The following is a 20,189-nucleotide window of genomic DNA, read 5'->3' on the forward strand; positions in this document are numbered from 1 at the left end:
GATGCTTATTTTCATTTCCTTACAAGTTCAACACACTTAAGACAATAAAAAGAACCTGTTTAAAAATGCTGTTTTAATAAGGTGATATCTGATGGTCCTCTGGCCAGGTATTTATTTAGGAACCACCACTTACAACTTCAACTGGTATTCCAAAGGGAGAAGTTAAAAAAAAAGAAAAGAAAAAGAAACATACAACTAAAACAATTTCTCTTACTCTTCACTTTTTTTATTATTCAAAAGTCAAATATGTTATTTTTAAATCATCCATCCTCAATTTTGATTTAATGTACCGTCATTTTCCCAAGATATGAAATTCCAGAATCTCTTTGGAATACTAATTTCACGTTTTTAGGTGTAACAAAACTGTTGAAATTTTAAACTCCACCCTATTTCCCTGAATTCTCAAGACAGTTGCTGATGTAAATTTTAATATAAAATATTTAGTCACAAAATAGTATTGCTTTTGTATGCACATAGTTGTAAGATTACTTTGCTTTTGTCAATAAAAACTATACCATCTTTCATAAAACTCTAAACAACTTAAGAACTGTGATGTAGAACAGAAATTACACATGGTCAAACAGGTACCAGCACAACGTTAGGTTATATTACATCAAAAAAAGTTTTAATGGTCCCAAATATATATACTCAACAACTAAGCATACACTCAGGGGAGAAAAAAAATCAAAAACAAAATGAAACAAAAAAATTATGACACAAATGACCACATCTAGAATTCCACTCAATCTTTAATCAAGTAGGGACAAATCCCCACTTAAAAAAAAAATCTGCAGTTTGAAGGGCAAAGGGAACAGATAAAAAAGAGGAAACTTTATATTCGCCCCTCCCCCACAGAGGTTTTCCAAACCTGTTGTAGCTTGACTAAAATGTTCAGAATGTACGATTTTAAAGGCAGGTCTCTTTATACAAAGAAACTGCTGGCATTCTTAACTAGTGAAGAATTATGGCAGAAAAGCCTATTCTTCTGAGTCTCAAACATGGTCCGAGAAAGCATATTCTGATTGTAGCAACTGACCAGTAAATCCAGAGTTCCACTTACAAAACCCCTGCCCTGTTGGCTTTTTGTTTCCATTTCCTTCCCTGAGAAAAGGGCAATGTGTGGTCCAAGCTGGAGAGCTCAAAGGCTTAAGTCTTTCCCCTAAATGTATAATATCCCCTCCTCCTGCTCCATTGAATTGGCACTTGATGAGCAGAAGTCAAGTGTGTGAGGCTGATCCGTGTCAGTCATTCACAAGAGACCACTGCTTTGTTGTGGATTTTGTAGTGGGGAGGGGTAGAGAACCAGTTTCAACAAGTACTGATCGATCATAGGCAGTTGCCATTATTATGACTCAAACTTTGCTTTCTTTGACAGTGGTAGCGTGTCTTCTTTGTCTTCATCCTCATCATCATCTTCATCATCATCAGGATAATCTACCAGACCCACGAGGCCTCCCTGTTCAGAAATAAGGATTATTTAAAAAAATACTAGATTTTCAAATACATGTTGTAAGTCTCGATAAATGATAGAGACCCCTCCCCCATACACTAACTGTGGTTATTTCTAGGTGATGAGATTGTATACAATTGAAATTCATTATTTTTATTTCCTAAATTTTCCATGATAAAACAAAATTTTAAGTAGTTTATAATCCTAGCAAAATCACCCAAGAGATAGAAACATTATTGGATTTTAAATGTTTTACGACTTCATGCATTAAAAAAATTTTTTAAACAAAGTCTAAGTAGTATCAAAATGAAAACTACAGAAGACAAACAGATCACTAGAAATGAGGGCAGAAAAGACAAGAGGTTAAGAAAGTGATTCTGCACTGTCCCTTTCTCATCATTTCATCTGGGCTTCCTTTATAGCCTTGTTCCTTCACCAGAAACCACTGTAACACACGTTTAGATGGCCATGGAAAAAGTCACCTGGCTCTGCCAGGTCATCCTGCCCCTTCATTTCACCATTTCTCAGATTCACTTCTCAGCTATTAGGGCTCCAGCTCACATCAGTGGAAAAGGGACTGTGGACGGGCATTACATTCCTGATTTAGCTCAATGCATCCCAAATACCAGCCTGTTAATTGCTAGTCCAGGGCAGAATAAGACAGCCAAAAGAATTGGTTTTTATTCTGAGATTATGTCTTTCTTACATTTTGGTGTTAAAATTTTGTTCTTTTCTTATATGAAATGTTAGTGATAGTAGATGGTTAATTCTTTTTTATAAACCTTGCTTGGCAAAATAAACTTAGGATTCTTTTCCCCACTGTTTTTGTCTGGGTATTAACTGGGAAAGTTGATAAAGTAAAGAATAATTGAGAGCTTTAAAATTTCTCTAAATGTTCTGACACATACAAGTCTGAACCTGAGGATCTAAAATGCAAATAACCAAAATAAAAATATATTCAGACTTCTGTATTAGTCATCAAAACTTTCAGAAATTTCTCAACTTCAGGTTTGTTCAGGTGGTGGTGGTGGAATTATTCTCTAGGTCATGTATGTTCCAAAAGACAGTAACCCAAAGAAAGTCTCAGTCACAACAATTACTGTTGAGAAAGCTTCAATTAGGTGGGCTCGGAGTCAAAAAAAATACCTTGGTAGTAATAGCTGCCGTCTGAGATGTATTTTTAGGGACGGATCCAGGAGAGCCTGGAGATCCTGGGGATCCAGGTGATCCTGGAGACCCAGGCAGATTTGCTGCAGGTGACTGGCTGGTGAGGTTAGTCTTTGTTCCACTAGAGAGGGAAAGCTTGAAACTTGGGCTCTGCCGACCAGAAAGATTCGTTTTCAGAAGCACCTCCTTTTCCTCACTTTCTTTTACTGAAAATGAGAATATTGTCAATAGTTGTCACCCATACTCATCTTTTTAAAATCACCCCAAATGAGGTGGCACTAAAACACAATTAACTAGCTTACTCCTTCGCTAGGGAGAAACACTGAAGTTCAGCTTATGAACAAAGCTTAGCAAAATACTAAACACTATTATCCACTGGATTTTACTTCTGAGAAGGAATGAAACTTTCAGTATTATATTCAGTGTTCCTACCCTTCCTTCTCCTTCCTTTCTCAAGTCAAATTAAGAAAATTGAGTCTATACCTTCACAACAGAGCTATTAATTCACATTCTATAAAGCACCAGAATCTTTAAAATCTATGTCATGACACACACAAAGTTGATACTAATCATTCTGTCAAGAAATAAAGAATAAACCTAGCATGAGAAAGCATTCATTTTTCCTTGCCCATCTTTTCAACGTACATTTCTTCCTTTCCATGAATTTACTTATTGGATCCATAATATCATCATCATTTTTAGTTTTGTCAGATGGAGACACTACAGCTTCTCCATCTTCCATGTCATCTTCATCCGTGTTAAACCACATCTCCTCTTCATCTTCTAGTGTTCTGGCATCTCTTCGATATCTATGATTCCTCAAAATGGAACGCATGCTATAGGAAAGAGAGGAAGGGAAAAAAGACTCATCAAGACTTCTTTATGGCCGGCCCCATGGCTTAGCGGTTAAGTGCGTGCGCTCCGCTGCTGGCGGCCCAGGTTCGGATCCCAGGTGCGCACCAATGCACCACTTCTCCGGCCATGCTGAGGCCGCGTCCCACATACAGCAACTAGAAGGATGTGCAACTATGACATACAACTATCTACTGGAGCTTTGGGGGAAAAATAAATAAATAAATAAAATTATTAAAAAAAAAAAAAGACTTCTTTAGATAGTCTTCAAGTATTGCTCCAAATTAGATATAGTCTTAATAGATTAATGGGATAAACAGATTTATACACACAGAGGCTGACGAAAAACCAGATTTTACCAAATATATAATTAAAAAACAAACTCCACCATATCTAGTGTTAACTACTGGAATCAAACTTTCTATTATCAAAATTGTACTATTATGGATCAGTTATTAAACTTGTTAACATTAGGAATAGTCAATTTATGGATTTTAAAAAATAACCAGAAGTACGAGAATTCAGGTTTAGAAAAATGTACAAGATTTCTTAAAATAATTTCTGACCTTAAAGTAATCCAAAGCAAATAAGATAATATTCTGATTTTACTTTGGACACACGAAGCCTCACTGCCACATAAGTGTTTGGTTTTTTTTTTCTTTTCCATTATCTAGCTTGATACATGCCTCAGCAAGTCTACTAATCATACTAGTATCCACCTACACCCTCAGGAAACATATACATTGACCATTACAGAAAACTACAAACTTCTGTTCACTACCTGCTTATTTCCCCTTCCCCTGCCAAGCCAAATAACACCGAACAAGCAAACAAGAGCCACCCCCATACAACTTGTCACTGAATGAACAGATTCAAATAGGTGGTAATTTACCTGTCAAGTTTGGGATTATCTTGCCTTTCTCTTTGTTGTTCAAATCTCAGTTTCAATCCTTTAAATGTCTGTACATAATCTACATCTTCCAGTGCTTTCCAGTAATTTTCAATTACATGAGCAGTTAATGATTTTATATCTTCCTATAGAAAAAAAAAATAATAGGAAAAATATTTTTAGCAAGATATGAGGCTTAACTGTAGTTAATTCATAAACCTGCCCAAAATAGTTTAACTTACTAATATTATCCAATCTTAGAGATAATCAAATGATGAAAATGGGCATAATATACATTGGCTATTTCAGTCCCTAATTTTTGGTGTACCTCAGAATTATCTATGGATCTTTCCAAAGTAAATGCCCAGTACCCACCCTAGATGATTCTTATTCAATTCAGTAAGTCTGGGTGGGATCTGGGCATGCTTATTTTAAAATTACGCTACAGAAAAGTGCTGGAGATGGATGGTGGTGATGGCTCTACAACAATGTGAATGCACTTAATGCCAATGAATTGTACACTTTAAAAATGGTTAAAGTGGCAAATTTTGTTATGAATATTTTACCATAATTTAAAAAAAGCATGCCACAGATAATTCTGACACACACCAATGTCTACTATATTATTAGAGAATAAAGAGTTTATTAAATTGCTCTTTAGAAATACATGGGGAAAGTCAAGAAAAATTCAGAAAACTTCAAAGTTAAAAACAAAACACATCCAAATACTTATCCGTCAACTATAATTTTAGTTTCTTAAAATGATCACCATGACAGTGTTAAATCAGTTTTCAAACTATCCTATAAAGGATTCATAGCTGCTGACCGAGAATATTATTTTTATTTTTATTAGTTTGAATTGAATCTCTCACAAGCTTTTGGTAACACTGGTTTTCTTTTAAAACTTTTCTCTTAAGTATTTAATGTCAAAGTAAGCCAAAATACCAATAATGCATATTCAATTTTCTCAAACAATTAGAACCAAAATTCTAACTAAAAAAGTACAGAACCTACCACTCTAATAAACTCAAACATCTCTATTATGGCAGAGTTCATCAGATTGTAGCGGGATCCATTGTTGAGAAATGCTTTGACTACTGGTTCAAACAAAAAACTTTTCATTATGTAGCGGTTGTAAAATTCATCTTTTAATCCAATAATCTTTCTCTTAAAACGAAGAGCACCTGAAACACAGAGGCATTGTTGTTCAGATTACACACCACACTTTCATGTTTCAGACTTAACAAAAAGCCCTGTAAATATAAATTCTTCGTGCAGTGATATGTTACTGCTTCCAGAAGTATGAACCTAAAGATAAGGATTAGAAAGGGTTACCAGAAAAATATATTCTAAAAGTAGTGTATGTCATCATAGAACACAAGTCTTAGAGGGCCAGAAAATTCCAGAAATAAGTTACTAATGACCGAAATGTACTTTAAATCTGAAATAAGAGCTAACGTAGGGCTAATGAATTAACCTATCATACTACTTAAGATGAGAAAATTTTAAACATATCCTTTTATATACACCTTCAAAACAATAGAAAAACCACTGTAGGCAATCCACTGTATAATTTGATCTTCATTATTTTTGGACACTCTTATTTTTGCATCAGAGTTCATGGGTTTACACTGGTTTATTTGTGGATGTGTTTGTAGAAATGCTAAAAACCCACAAAAATCTGCATGACCCCAAATTTGCCTTCCCACAGTTTAGAATAAATTTAGAGGATGTTGTTTTAAAATTGTGGTCCTCTGTGCTTATTGCAGCGAGTATGCTTTTTAATTTTTTTTCCTCGTTTTCCTTTTTATAATTAGGCTTTAACTTACAGATTAAAAGGTATATTTACATCTTGAGGTATGGGGAGTTACTTAAGTCACCATTCGTCAAGATCCAAATATACTCAGACAGCTAGACTTCAACAAAGCCCTCTTCACCTAAATGGAATTATCAGTAAGTTAATGCCCCAGTTATTGTAAACAGTTCAAAAAAGCATACTCACTTCATGCAGTCACATCGTCTTCGGTTGGCAAGATTAAATATTGTGTTTGTATTTTGGTTTCTTTGGAGATCATGGAAGTGGCTCGTTAAATTGCCAATTTGTTATTAATCAAGTCCTTCATGAGCAGGTAGCCAGGCAACCATGCTGACACGGTTTCTGGGTGGGAAGGCAGAGGAGTAAAGCAGCTCAATTTTTCTTTAGTTGGCAGAAAAGAGGTCCACAAGTGAATGCCCAATTAGGTACAGTTGATTATAAACTGCCTTAACAATCCATCTTATTTAAGAGTGTCTCTTTCTAAAGAGACACTCTGGGCAGGGAGGTTCAAAATAGTTTATAGAAGAGTAATTGCATTTTATTTTTTAAACTACTGAATACTTTCAAATACATAAGCATGGTGAAATAAGACATTTGAAACAATAAGAGGCATCTTTCTGTGTGATAAGTCGAAGCCTAACGAGGGTTTATTTTCCCAAAACAATGATTTTAGAGTTTTTTTTTTTTTAAACGTTACTTGTCAAAGGAACTTAGTGAGGCAGTTCCACTTGTAGAATAAAAATCAATACTTTAGAGCTCATGCTAATAGGCCAGATTTTAAGCTTTTAGTAATCAAGGCAAGAGCTATTAAGAGCTATTACTCCAACTTTGCAGGCTTTGTGGAGACTTGTGTCATACCATAACACACACTAGCTGAACCCAGGGGTCCGCATGCAGTTCCTAGGCAAGTGAAAAGAAACTCCCTTCCTAGAATTCACTAAGACTGGGGTGTGGAGGTGGGCACCACTATCTAAAAGCAGTTGTGTTCAGAAACTGCTGACGTAGATAGAAGGTGGTTCTAATGGCCTTTTTGTTTTGCTCGTTTCCATTTGGCCTCATTTAAATCAAGAACTGTGTTGTTTCCAAGCAAACCTCTCCCCAAAAAGAAACTTGCATCAAATAACTATTCCTTGCTGTTGAATAAAAAGTTGCTTTCAAAAATATACCAGTGCATTCTATGAAGTCAAGTTGCTCAAAGGAGATTAGAGAAAGCTTCTGGGATAGGTCAAATTGGCATAACCATAGGATTTTCAATGTCAAGTGCACTCTGCGTCCACTCACATCTCTAACCTCCATTAACATGCCAGGAATCTCTTGTGCTTAGTTTCAATCATCTCTAAAACATAATTCGTCTTTACCTTATACAACATGAGATATCATGTATTAAGTTGTGAGACTTTTTGCCTCATGTAACTAATGATAGCTGAATAAAAGGATCTACAACAAAATTTTTCTTTATTTTATTCCTCTTATAGATTTCCATTATTTTAAACAAAAACAACAAACCAGACAATGTTCAAGTATGAGCTAAAAGGCTACAATGTAAGATCCAAGAATCCTGAAAAGGCCAAGGAAGTAAGACTGATAACATTGGTACACACACACACACACACACACACACACACACACACACACCCCTAACCTATAAAGACTAAGTTTTGAAAGGACTGCTAGTCTCACCTACAGACAGACTTGATTAGTTGTCTTTAAATATAATAAAAGTATACTGGTTAAGCAGCAGTAGATATAAAAAACTGAAAGTTCCTTAAGCCCCGAAACTGTTTACATTTAACTACTCATTATCTTTTGTCCTTACAAGTGGGCATCTAAATTTACTTATAACACTCTCCCTTAAAAAACATTATACCTGATATTTTACTTCAATGTACTCTTGTTTCAGAAGACCAAAAATATCTTAAATCTCCTCAAATTTATACTTAGTTCTTTTAAAAATCCTTGATTAAAAACTCCTACTGTACACTGTAAAGCCAATCCTAAAGAGCTCATTCCTAATGACCGGCATCTTCTTTCAGAAGCTGCTTGTATTCTCAATCCTGGGAAGAGAGCCACACTGAGAATCATCTGAGAAAAAGTCAGGTTTAATGATAACCTTAGTTTGGAAAATATTAACAATAATAAAGCATAACTAAGATTTTGCTAGCATGCTTAATTTCCTACAACATAAACTTATATTAACTTGTAATGAGTCTATTCATAGTTTTCATTGTTATGAGAAATTTTCTTTGCAATACTGCAACCAAAATAATGAGTTGATGAACTGAAGAAAAGGCCTTGCCTTTCCTGCCACTCTCCCACTAGAGAACTCACGTGTTCTATCCATACCAAACCACTAACACACCACACTTTTTCACATTTGCACATCTTGTGTATCCAACCAAGAATGTCACACTCTCCTGTGACCAAGACACAACTCAATTTACCTTTTTTGTGAAATTTTCCTCGTCTGCCTCATTCATGTAAAATAAATTCTTGCCACTATACTTCCAAACATACCTCAATATAGTGCTTATGATGTTGTGTTCTGATTCTTACAGACTATCTCCTCCTAATGAACTCTGATCTCCTTGACAGCTGAGTCCAGGTCTTAATCCTTATCATTTCCTAGTACCAGGTATATATCGTACTTCATCAAATCTAAGATGCCACTGATGGCAAAAAACTTTATTGTATCTTTTCTACTACTAAGAAAACAAAAAGAGCTATTAATCATAATGACATGCCATCAACTATGAGACTCACCTTGATTTGAGAGATGATAAATGCATATCTTAGAATCAATGTGGTAGTAGGTGTTGAATAAATTTATTGAAATAAAACTGATTAACATATTCATTTATTCAGTTTTTCCACTCTGTCTCATCTGCTCATACTCCCTTTCCCACACTTAAACAAACCTTCTGTGTTGACGTGAAATAACACTTCAAAGAAGCATTTCTTATGAATTCCCTCTCAACTTGGTCTTGGGGCTCTCCCTTTTGCTGTGATAGGTATATAAGGAAACTGAATATGAGTTTGAAAGTCCTTCTTTTGTATTTGCTTATAAGCATATGCAACAGTAAGGTAGAACTGAAATAATGAATTTATTTTTTGTGGTCCTTAGCAGTCTAGGTTAATGCCAGAGATGCTACCCATTACTTTTGGCTGAAAAAAATTACTAAGGTTCTGGATGATCAGCAGAAAGTAACTGTACTAAATATCTCAAAATTGGAAAATGAAAATATACTCTGACCACGTGTCTTCTCAGTATATACTGCAGTGTGTACACTAGCCTGAAAAACTAAGTCAACGGTAACAACTGACAGAAAAGTTTAATGAACAACTGATAGAAAGTTTAATGATTTTTTAAAGAAAGAAACTTATTTCTAATACTGTTTTAAAGATAAAATGTTGACAGAATAAATCAAGACACATCCTTATACACAATGTTTTTATATTTTAAGTATATTTTAAAAAATCAATTATGCAAAAAAGTTTAAATGAAGTAAAAAAAAAAAAAAAACAAAAATGGATGTGTATGTTCTGCCTCTAATTAGTAGATGATTATGATGCTTTTAAATAACAGTAAAACAACCAAACTTACCTATAGAAGGCAAAAGATAGTTACCAGCAGACATCTCTTATTGAGCCTCTAAGGGTACCCCTAAAATTGGTCTGCTGACTTACCAAAGGCTGGCTGCTACATGATCAATATTCTGAATTAACTTATTTCCAATTCAGAAACATGTTTTACTTCAACAAACGAGGGTCTGAAGAATATGGTTAAAGTCAATTTTTGAAAACATGTATAACTGAGAACAACTTTGTTAAAAGACTATCTGTTGCTCTAAAAAAGTTGACACACTTTTCCCATAAAGGTCTACACAATAATATTCTAGGCTTTGTGGGCCATGTGTGATCTGTGTAGCTTTGTTTTTTTTAAACCACCATTCAAAAACATAAAAGCCATTTTTCAGCTTGTAAGTTATACAAAAACAGACCATGGGCTGGATTTGGTGACAGCTGTAATCTACCAGCCCTGCTCTAAAATATCTGAGGTTAACACAATGTTGTATGTCAAATATCTCAATAAAGCTGGGAAAAAAATATTTGTGGAATTAATGAATGGACCATCTGCAGACATTTGTGCTAGGCATTCTGTAACTTAAAAAGAATGTGTTTTGGGAACTCAGTGCTATTTGTGCTATTTGGAAAGCTATAAGTTTTCCAAATTACTAAAATGTTCTTTATAATTTAGCGTGAGACTCTAGTCTCATAAGAATGCCTTATTTGTAATTAATAACGCTGCACTAAGTAAAAAAAAATAGATAACAGGTAAAATGATCTAAGATGCCATTTTAATAATGAAATATACTTTAATATATTTTGTAGATACACTCAAACCCCTTTGCTGTATATTAATGAGAAGGAAGAGAGTCAGGAAAATCACCTGCTCAAAATGTGCCAATCTACATAATTACTGTAGTTTTTAGTATTAGAACCTAGGTCTCCTGACCTGAAATCAGTGATCTTTTCTTCTCAAGCAGTAGGACCTCAAGATACCAACAACATAATATATAGATAATAAATAATTCTCCCAGAAGCAACACTTACATAATGCCAAGAAAGCATGCTTTGAAGCCATAAGAACTAGCACTCTCCGGAGGATGTCCTTATTAATAATGTAGTTCTTTATGTGGTAGGTATGGTGTTCCACACAAAATGTTAACAATTCCAAAACAAGTGCCAACAACTGGGCAGTCTGAAAATCATCTAAAATAAACAAAACACAATTATACTTAATGGCTAACATTCTTTTCCTCCCCAAATGTAAGAATCCAAATTCTAATCAAGTAAAATCCCTTCTATTAACCCAAATATTTTAAAGTTAAGGAAAAGGGAACTACCGTTCATTGAATGCCTACCGTGTGCCAAGAACTGTGCCTGACACTTTTTCTTATTTAATTTAAACGACTCTGAGCAAGTGGTTTCAGAAGACCCAAGTCTGAAAAGGTAGTAAGGCAGAGATGGGATACAAATCTATTAGGTCTGCTTTAATCCCAAGTGCAAGAATGCTCCACCATGTCTTAACACAGTCCTCAACACTTGTACACACAGCATAGGAGGTCCTACCAGGCACCATCTGTTCTTTGGTGGAATTACTCTCTGCTCCTATGATTCTGGTGTGTTTTGTGCCTCCTTTACTATACATAATAAGTCTACACTGAATTATAATTATTGGCTTATCTCCCTCACCAGGCAGCAAGCCTCTGAAAGTTTTTAACTCTTTTCGTTTTCCCCACTTAGCCCCTAAAGATTATATACAGCATAGTGCCTTCCATACAATGGGTTCTCAAGAACCCTCAAACTTTAGTAGATAGGAAAAATGATTCGCATGTTTCCAGGATTTGATCCCAGAGTCACCAAAAAAGGTAAATTTAACATTTATTTTCTAAGTGGTATTGTAAATTAAATATACTATATTGATAATTCATGACAAAATAATGTATTTATTCTCAAAGCTTCAATAAGGGATTTCCCAATGAAGACCCTAAAACTACTTTCTAAATTAAACACACACGTATGCACAAGGCCAAAGGAATAAAATGAAGAAATAAATAATTCTAACAGGAATAATCCTCAATGCAAATAAAAACAGCTTTATATTGAGCACAAGCTTTGCTCTATCTACACATCTGGAATACAAATAATTTAAATTTTTTCATAGCTTCCATTTATTTCACTTATATAATTACAAACTAAATACAAATATTGCATTAACAAAAATTGTTTTAAAATGCTGAAACAAATAATGATCTCATATCTTCTTTTATGTTTCTATTATCTAATTATGGCACTTGAACACCTCTTTTGAAAATATATTATTAAACTTTTATGTTAACACCAACTTCGAGTTTCAGAATTTGAGAACAAAGAACTTAACTACCAACCTCCATTATCTTACCTTTGCTAGGTTTGTCTTCTGTTGTATTTGCCAATAAGGGAGCAGTAAGGACATGCATACAGTGCTTATAGAAGAAACCCAGAAATTCAGTCTTTTCTGTTTTCTAAGGGATCAAAAACACTTCCATGAACTTTAACTGCACTGGTTCCTACCAGCAATAAATAATATACTAGTATGGAAAAGAGAAAAACACCCATGGCTTACATTGGCAGTAGCTAACATGTTCTCTGGGTCAACTAAGGTTCGAAGCAGGCCCATAAGTTGGACTGCTCCTCCAAGTTCAGGGTCTGTATCACAAATCATATGTTCTATAATGAGGTTGATGAGCAAAATATCCTGGTGAGGAAAATACACAGAATAAGGATCACTTATTACAGGAGAGAATAGAAAAAACACATACTATGACATATACTACAGCATTATACCTAGTTCTAGCTATCTTGTTAACCGCAAACAAAATGAAATGATTAACTTCTTTAATAGAATATATGGCCGTGTTTCCCCTAGAGTGTGGTACAGGCACATTATACTAAATAGTACTGAAAAGAAAAGAAAGTTTCTTTCTTTTTCAATTATTTTTAAATCCCTCTGATTAAAACAAAATTTTGAGTTTGGTGCTATAGATCTTTACACCTCTTGATAATGAAAAAGGAGGCTAATGAGCCTTAGGTTTATAGCTTTAATAGTAAAAATATTTAGCTAGAATTTATAACAGTTTTACTTTCACTGCATTTTATAGATTCCTTCTATTTATGGCAAATGATATCTGTATCTGTTTTCCATTTATGGAATTGATATAAAGTTTCCATTTTAAATAAATTTAAGAAAAAATTAGTTGGTATCTGAATGTCTGAAACTGGAGAAGGGGAGATTATGGTATTTAGAGAGCACACAGGAGAACAAATGCGTTATACAGATTCCAAATGTCATAGAAAGTTGACTGCTAGTTTTCCTGAGGCTCTACTATGACTGGAGTTCCTGGCCAAATGCGTAAATAAAAATTGAGAGGGATTTGGTGAGAAAATCCCTGCTCTTGCCTATATATATGCAATGGTAGGATGGACAAAGAGAAAATGCAGCTGGTATATGGAAATGATGATCAAGATCGGGAATCAGGGGGCCTACTGCATGTGAGTGAAGTTCATCAATGTATGTTCAACTAGTGGGTTACAGAGTCAACAAGAATAACATTTTTTATTTATTTATTTATTTATTTTTTTGTGAGGAGATCAGCCCTGTGCTAACATCCGCCAATCCTCCTTTTTTTTTTTTTTTTTTTGCTGAGGAAGACGGCCCTGGGCTAACATCTGTGCCCATCTTCCTCCACTTTATATGGGACGCCGCCACAGCATGGCTTGCCAAGCAGTGCGTCGGTGCGCGCCCGGGATCCGAACCAGCGAACCTCAGGCCGCCGCAGCGGAGCGCGCGCACTTAACCGCTTGCGCCACCGGGCCGGCCCCAACCTTTATTTTTAATAATACAGATATTTTGGTTTTCAAGAGAGGACTATTTTATAAAAGAAAACCATAGCATAATATTCAACAGTTCAAACCTGGTACATCCCTGCACCTACCCTGACACTACAATTTAAACCCCCCACCAAAACCTTAAATATAGAAGTTACTAGGCATTCCACTTCATTTTGACATCACAACACATTAATTAGGATCTTTAAAAAAAGTAAAAGTCTGCCTTCTCATTTTGTAAAAATATGATAGAAAAAAAATCTATGCAGAATTCCAGCCTAAAAGGATGTCTTTTTCCTTCGTCCCTTAAGAAGGAGCTGAGGGCAGAATATCCTGGTTTATTCTTAAGTAAAAAGTTACTTCCAAGATTTTATGGGGGAAGGAGGAAAAAAATCAGAATCATTGGCTTAATTATCTGAAAATAAAACAGAGCGCACACATTTAGGGCTGCCACGTATGCCATGTATCATATACTCTGGAAGCGCCCTTCACATTACCAGGATATATTCTCTTATTTACTTTAAAACTGATCGGTGTGGGTGTGTGTGAGAACAAGACAACAGCTTGTTCCCTATGGTTAGGCAGTAAACAAAGCACCCTAAATACTTTCCAAAGGACTGTGCTTCATTTCTTCATTCTTGATGATTTTGAAAATCTATCCCTCACCAAGTCAGTGTTTTCCTAGGGAAGTTACTCATAATTCCACATATAGAAGAATTTATTGATTAAATGATTTAAATAAGACAACACAGTAAGTTAACTTTAGAATTAAAAAACTTGAACCCAAAAATTTATCAAGAAATTTAAGTTGAGCATTAACAAATAACTGCCGTAAGACACAATTTATAAACTGAGACAGGAGCCAATTTAGGGGAAGAATAAGCCATTTGATATTATGGCTACACGTTTCCCAAACATCAACTATTTACATCTTAAAAAATGAATAATAATAGATATAGCTCCCCATGTATAAATACTTACTGTTAGTGCAAATAATATTTACCTTGTTGGTTATTTTTTGCTCTGTTAACTTCTTACTTACATCATCATTCTGTTGTGCCTCCTGCATGACAAACTCTCGTACCATGGATGGATTATATTCAACCAAGTATGAGAATATATCAGTAGCAGCACTTCGCACCTGTGTATCATCCATGCCCTACAGATAAAAAGCACTTATTTCTCCTATAATTATAAAAATATGAAACTTATGGCTATATAAATCCAAAACCTAACAAATTATTAAAAAACACTACAATAAAAAAGAGAGGTCAAAGAAATTCTGCTGCATGTAAACCTCTTGTTCTATGGTTAACGTTATACTTTCTTTTATTCCTGTTTACTTTTCTACTTGAACATTTCAACTAATAGGCTGCCAAGTTAAATATATGGAAAATTCCTAAGTATTCTTTCAGTACCATGTAAGGTCTCTCTAATACTAGAATTCTATAGCTTTCTGACTTTATGTAATACACAGCTAATATTAAATGTTGGCTATAATAAAATTCTTCCGTTACATAAAAAATATATTACCTTTGTGGATTAGAAATATAATAGCAGTTAAGTATAAGGAGAAACAAACTTACAAGGATGACTTCTAAAGCTGGTAATATGCCCATGTTTGACAAAGTCTTGAAAAAAGCATCTCTGTTTTGAGGTTGTAGCGTTTGGGAAAACGCACAAAATTCTTTTAAAAAGTTAACCTGAAATTAGGAAAAAGGATAAATAAATATAGAAAAGGTCTGTTGTTTTAGCTTCATGCCCTTCCTGATATCAAATTTCTTACCAATTCCTGTCTTTTTTCCTCATCTGTTGCTTCATCTGTTAGTTGTGCAAACAAATCTGTCAGAAATTTTTCATCTTCCTGTGAAATGAAAGGATAATTATGCTACTGGTAAGAATATAATAAAATATAACTTCAAGATGCTATAATAAAAGATATAAATTGTAATAACTGGAAAAAGGAAAGATGGTATTGGCAATGCTTTTTTTTTTTTTTTGGTGAGGAAGATTCAGCCTGAGTTAACATGGGTTGTTAATCTTCCTCTTCTTGCTTGAGGAAGATTATCCCTGAGCTAACATCTGTGCAGATCTTCCTCTATTTTGTATATGGGACGCTGCCACAGGATAGGTTGATGAGCGGTGTGTAGGTCTGTGCCCAGGATCTGAACCCGTGAACCCCGGGCTGCCGAAGCAGAGTGCACGAACTTAAACCACTATGCCACCAGGCCGGCCCTGACAAAGCTGTTTTTCAAAAGAGAAGGAAAAACCAAACGATTAAAGGATAAGTTGAGGATTTATATAGAAAGATTATTCTTTATATTTGGCAAGGCTCCATTTCCTAAGCCTTTTTAAAGGCCACGTTGTAAAGGCTCTGTAGGCCATATGGTCTCTACCACAACTACTTAACTCTGTTGTTATGGAAGCAACCATAGACAATATATAAATGAATGAGTGTTCAATTCAAACTTTCTTTACAAAAACAGGTATGCGACATAGTTTGAAGACCTCGTTTTCATAGGGTTTCATAACCTTAACTTTAGAAGTTTTATAACTTCAAAACTTCAAAAGGTTCTACAAGCTCTCAAATGAAGATAAAGCTTCCTTCATGTTTTAAAGACACAGAAAATGATTCAGTTATTTATTTATTTTAATTTTTATTTATTTATTTATTTGTGAGGAAGACAAGCCCTGAGCTAACATCCAATGACAATCCTCCTATTTTTTGCTGAGGAAGACTGGCCCTGGGCTAACATCCGTGCCCATCTTCCTCTACTTTATTATTATTTTTTTTGGTGAGGAAGATCAGCCCTGAGCTAACATCTGTTGCCAATCCTCCTCCTTTTTTTTCCCCCAAAGCCCCAGTAGATAGTTGTATGTGATAGTTGCACATCCTTCTAGTTGCTGTATGTGGGACACAGCCTCAGCATGGCCAGAGAAGGGGTGCGTCCTTGCGAGCCCGGGATCCAAACCAGCGAACCCTGGGCCACTGCAGCAGAGCGCGAGCACGTAACTGCTTGCGCCACCGGGCCGGCCCCTGATTCAGTTATTTTAAAAGCTAAATTCAGAGCTTTTAAAGAAACATTTGAAAATATCCATATACACACACAACTATTTAATACACATTAAATTATTCTGAAAAGGATTCAAAAGACACTCTCATTAGGTTATTAATCTGGATAAATAAGCCAGAGTACAGAACTTGGAAAGAACTTCAGATGTTATCTTATCTTACCTTCTTATTTTATAATTGAGGCAGATTAAGAAATTTACCCAAAGCCCACTCACAGCAGGTGGTAGAGCCTGACTGCCTGTTCAGTTTTTCTCATCACTATTTTTTTTTTTTTTCCTAAGATTAGCCCTGAGCTAACATCCACGCCAACATTCCTCTACTTTATATGTGGGTCACCACCACAGTGTGGCTGACGAGTGGTGTAGGTCCATGCCGGGGATCTGAACCTGTGAACCTGGGCTGCTGAAGTAGAATGCGCCGAACTTAACCACTACACCATGGAGCCAGCCGGCCCCTTTGCATCATGATTTTTAATTAAGATTCTGTTATATTTTAATTCTATATGATCTCAGCTAGAAGTAAATTCAACACTACTTCAGCTCTACAGAAATGCCCAAGTCTAAATATATATACATATGTTATGTATGTGTATGTAATCTCCTACTACACTATAAACTCCATATTCACTGTTGTAGGTGCTCGAGAAACATTTCCTGTGATACTAAATTAGTTTTGTTATTCCCATCTTTACTTTTTCTAAAATGTACAAATAGGCCATACCTCAAATGGCATCCTATTTTAAGATGCCTCCCAGATAATATATTCCACCAACTGGAAATCAAATGATTAAAAAAGATTCTCTGAACTGCTGCGTTGGGAGATACAGAAGTAGAGAGTAAGAATGTTTAACAGTATTACACGGAGAGCAGTCAGCGGTAAGGGGTATGATTGTGTACACAAAGTGGGTAAGAACCTGCTTTAAATTATACCTCAATCACTGCTTCTCAAAAAATTTGTAAAATTCTTCCTTCACAGCAGCACTTTGGATATAAGTGCCCAGCATCATGAGAAACAGAACTACAGCACTGGCAGCCAACATCTTACAGAGCATATCGTAGGGAAGCAAAGACTTAACAACTTGAAATTATTTGTACTTAGTGAGTAAAAGTGGCATTTTACAGGTATGAAGACCAAGAAAACACAGACGTGACAAATCCCTGCATAATAAAATGAGAACCATGTGGCGCTAAAGAAAAGGACCAGTAGCACTCAGGACTATCCAAGGAAAACAAGAATCAAAATTGGACCGGAACAGAGGCTCTACTAGGTAAGTGGCAAAAACTAGTTCCTTATCAAAGAAAAGTGGAAATTGGTACTAGAATCCTTCTCTGTTATCAATCACAATACACTGTATAGAGGATTACTATTGTAGTTAGCAGATTGTACTGCCTATATTATCTGTTTACATGTCTGTCTTAAATGAACAGAAAACATGTCAAAGTAGTCAACATGAACTGGAATTATTACTAGCTCCAGGAAGGCAGTTTTGGTAAAACTGACTTTTCCATTTGAATCCATACTTTTTTTTTTAAGGTGACAAAGGCAAGGACACTGAAAATACAGCAATTTTCTAAAAAAGAACAGACATGAAAATTAAACTTAATGCTTTATTTGTAACATGTGAAGCTCTTACTTTTCTTCGCCTCCTTTCTTTCTTTAACAAATCCAGGTTTCAACTAGTTATTTTATTTGTAGATTTGAGGTAACGTCTTAGAAGAATATCTTTCAAGTCATATTACATATCTGTTACTCTTTCAATATCATGGGCATCAAAGAAACAAAAACACGGAAGGTGTGCAACTCACAAATCTTTGCACTACGCAAACTTCTATTCCAGTTAGAAAAGACTAATGCACGTACTATGGGATCATCTACTGAGAGGTTCTCTGTCTTCGATGGTGTTACACATGCAGATTACAATCCATCTCACAGAGATTTTGATTCTGTGTTTTGTGCAGAATCCAGGACACTGCACCCTACGCAATTCTGATGCAAGCACCCTAAAACACCAGACCTGAGAGACTGGCCATACTGTAAAAAGAAAATCTGCAGTTTAATAAGCAATTAGTAAGACACTCAAAAATAAATGTGCAATAGTTTTGCATCATGTCCAATGCTTCACATGAATCATCTTATTTAATCTTAAGTTGACCTTATAGAGTAGTTACTAACATCACAATCCTTCAGATCAGGAAACTGAAGCTTTAAGAAAGGTTAAGAAAGTTGTCCAAGTCACATAGCTATTAAGTGACAGGTGGAGCTAAAACTCACATTCACATCTAACTTACCCATATTCTCATCCATTACAAAAGCATGCCTTTTGGTAGGGAGACATGCAGCTATAATTTGCCAATATGTGCTATATTCCTTTGACCCTAAAACTGGGCCTTTAATATATTATTACCTGCAAGTTCTATAAATTCTAAGATTTATATTCTATATTTAATGACATATTTCTTGGCTTCCTTGTTTTTCTTTCCTCTTCCAATATATTCTATGGCATAACTGATAGATTACTATCCCTAAAATTCTACATTCAATCATTTCATTAAGATCATTCCCCTATAATTTCTCCAAGCTAGACATTTTTTTTTTTTAATCACATTTACCTTCCCTAACCCAAACACAACCTTCTGGTCCCACAGTATTATATATTACAATCTCTTGTAATAGCACCAAAACACATAGCTTTAGACAAAAATTAAAACTCGATTTAGGTATTTAAAAGGAACAGAAAATTATTTCTGCTCAAGTCAATTAACAGCTTAAATGGTATCAATCAAGTAGGTATCTTTTTAAGTTGGGGAAAAAAAGAATGATCTAACTCACCTGTAACATACCAACAATTTCTACCTTATTGAAAAAGATAAAGGAGTGAAGTGTTGATAACATATTTTCTTCAAAGACTGAAGGGGTAGGTAGAACCATATCTTGTATATACTGTACTCTGTATGTCTGATGAATTTTTTGTTTCAGCTCAGGATCTGATATGGGAATTACTTCTTTAAACTTGGCTGTTTTTGTTAGAAATTCCCTGTGTTTTCGTGGTTGTGATAAAGCAGGATCGTATTCTAAGCATCCAATGACGTCCATTATACATTCCTCGGAGAACATAACTTCAAAAAGAGCAGTTCGATTCAACAGGAAGATGCCTTTGATGATTTCATACAAGTGGTGCAGTCCTTCAATATTTTCCAAATCCTCACACACATGAAAAAGCTCTAAGAGCTTTTTAATATAACCCTCATTTTCCAGTGCTAGTGCAAGTTTTTCACGACGCAGGGGAGAAGGTAAAGATGATGCCACAAGTTCTGCAATTTCCTCAAGGCGATTTAATTCACAAGATGGCAATTCTAAACCTGGCGATGACATATCATCAAAACGCTCCTCTTCAGATTCATCTACAAGGTCCTGAGTGATGTCCACCGAAGGGTCCTTTCCTTGAACCTAATTAAATAAGATTTACGATAGCTGACAAAATACAATCAAGCAAATCTAAATGATACTCTTAGAT

The 20,189-nt window shown here is 35.2% G+C and overlaps 1 protein-coding gene across 2 annotated transcripts in view; it reads right to left on the reverse strand.

Annotated features, from left to right (window-relative positions):
* Positions 1–410: 410 nt before the first annotated feature.
* PPP4R3A (protein phosphatase 4 regulatory subunit 3A) overlaps positions 411–20,189 on the reverse strand; it is a 38,284-nt gene continuing 18,505 nt past the window's right edge. Inside the window, exons 4-15 of one of the 2 annotated variants that reach the window (XM_058567561.1) lie at positions 19,505–20,122; positions 15,389–15,466; positions 15,189–15,305; positions 14,645–14,761; positions 12,341–12,472; positions 12,137–12,239; positions 10,786–10,944; positions 5,373–5,542; positions 4,362–4,504; positions 3,263–3,453; positions 2,597–2,823; positions 411–1,456 (exon numbers count right to left, since the gene is read on the reverse strand). In XM_058567561.1, coding sequence (XP_058423544.1) covers positions 1,346–1,456; positions 2,597–2,823; positions 3,263–3,453; positions 4,362–4,504; positions 5,373–5,542; positions 10,786–10,944; positions 12,137–12,239; positions 12,341–12,472; positions 14,645–14,761; positions 15,189–15,305; positions 15,389–15,466; positions 19,505–20,122 — 2,166 coding nt within the window. In that variant the 3' untranslated portion in view covers positions 411–1,345. Of the gene's footprint in view, positions 1,457–2,596; positions 2,824–3,262; positions 3,454–4,361; positions 4,505–5,372; positions 5,543–10,785; positions 10,945–12,136; positions 12,240–12,340; positions 12,473–14,605; positions 14,762–15,188; positions 15,306–15,388; positions 15,467–19,504; positions 20,123–20,189 lie in introns of both variants that reach the window. The other variant, XM_058567560.1, reaches the window with a different exon arrangement.

The sequence above is a fragment of the Diceros bicornis genome, chromosome 24, assembly GCF_020826845.1.
Source record: "Diceros bicornis minor isolate mBicDic1 chromosome 24, mDicBic1.mat.cur, whole genome shotgun sequence".
NCBI classification, from domain to species: domain Eukaryota; kingdom Metazoa; phylum Chordata; class Mammalia; order Perissodactyla; family Rhinocerotidae; genus Diceros; species Diceros bicornis.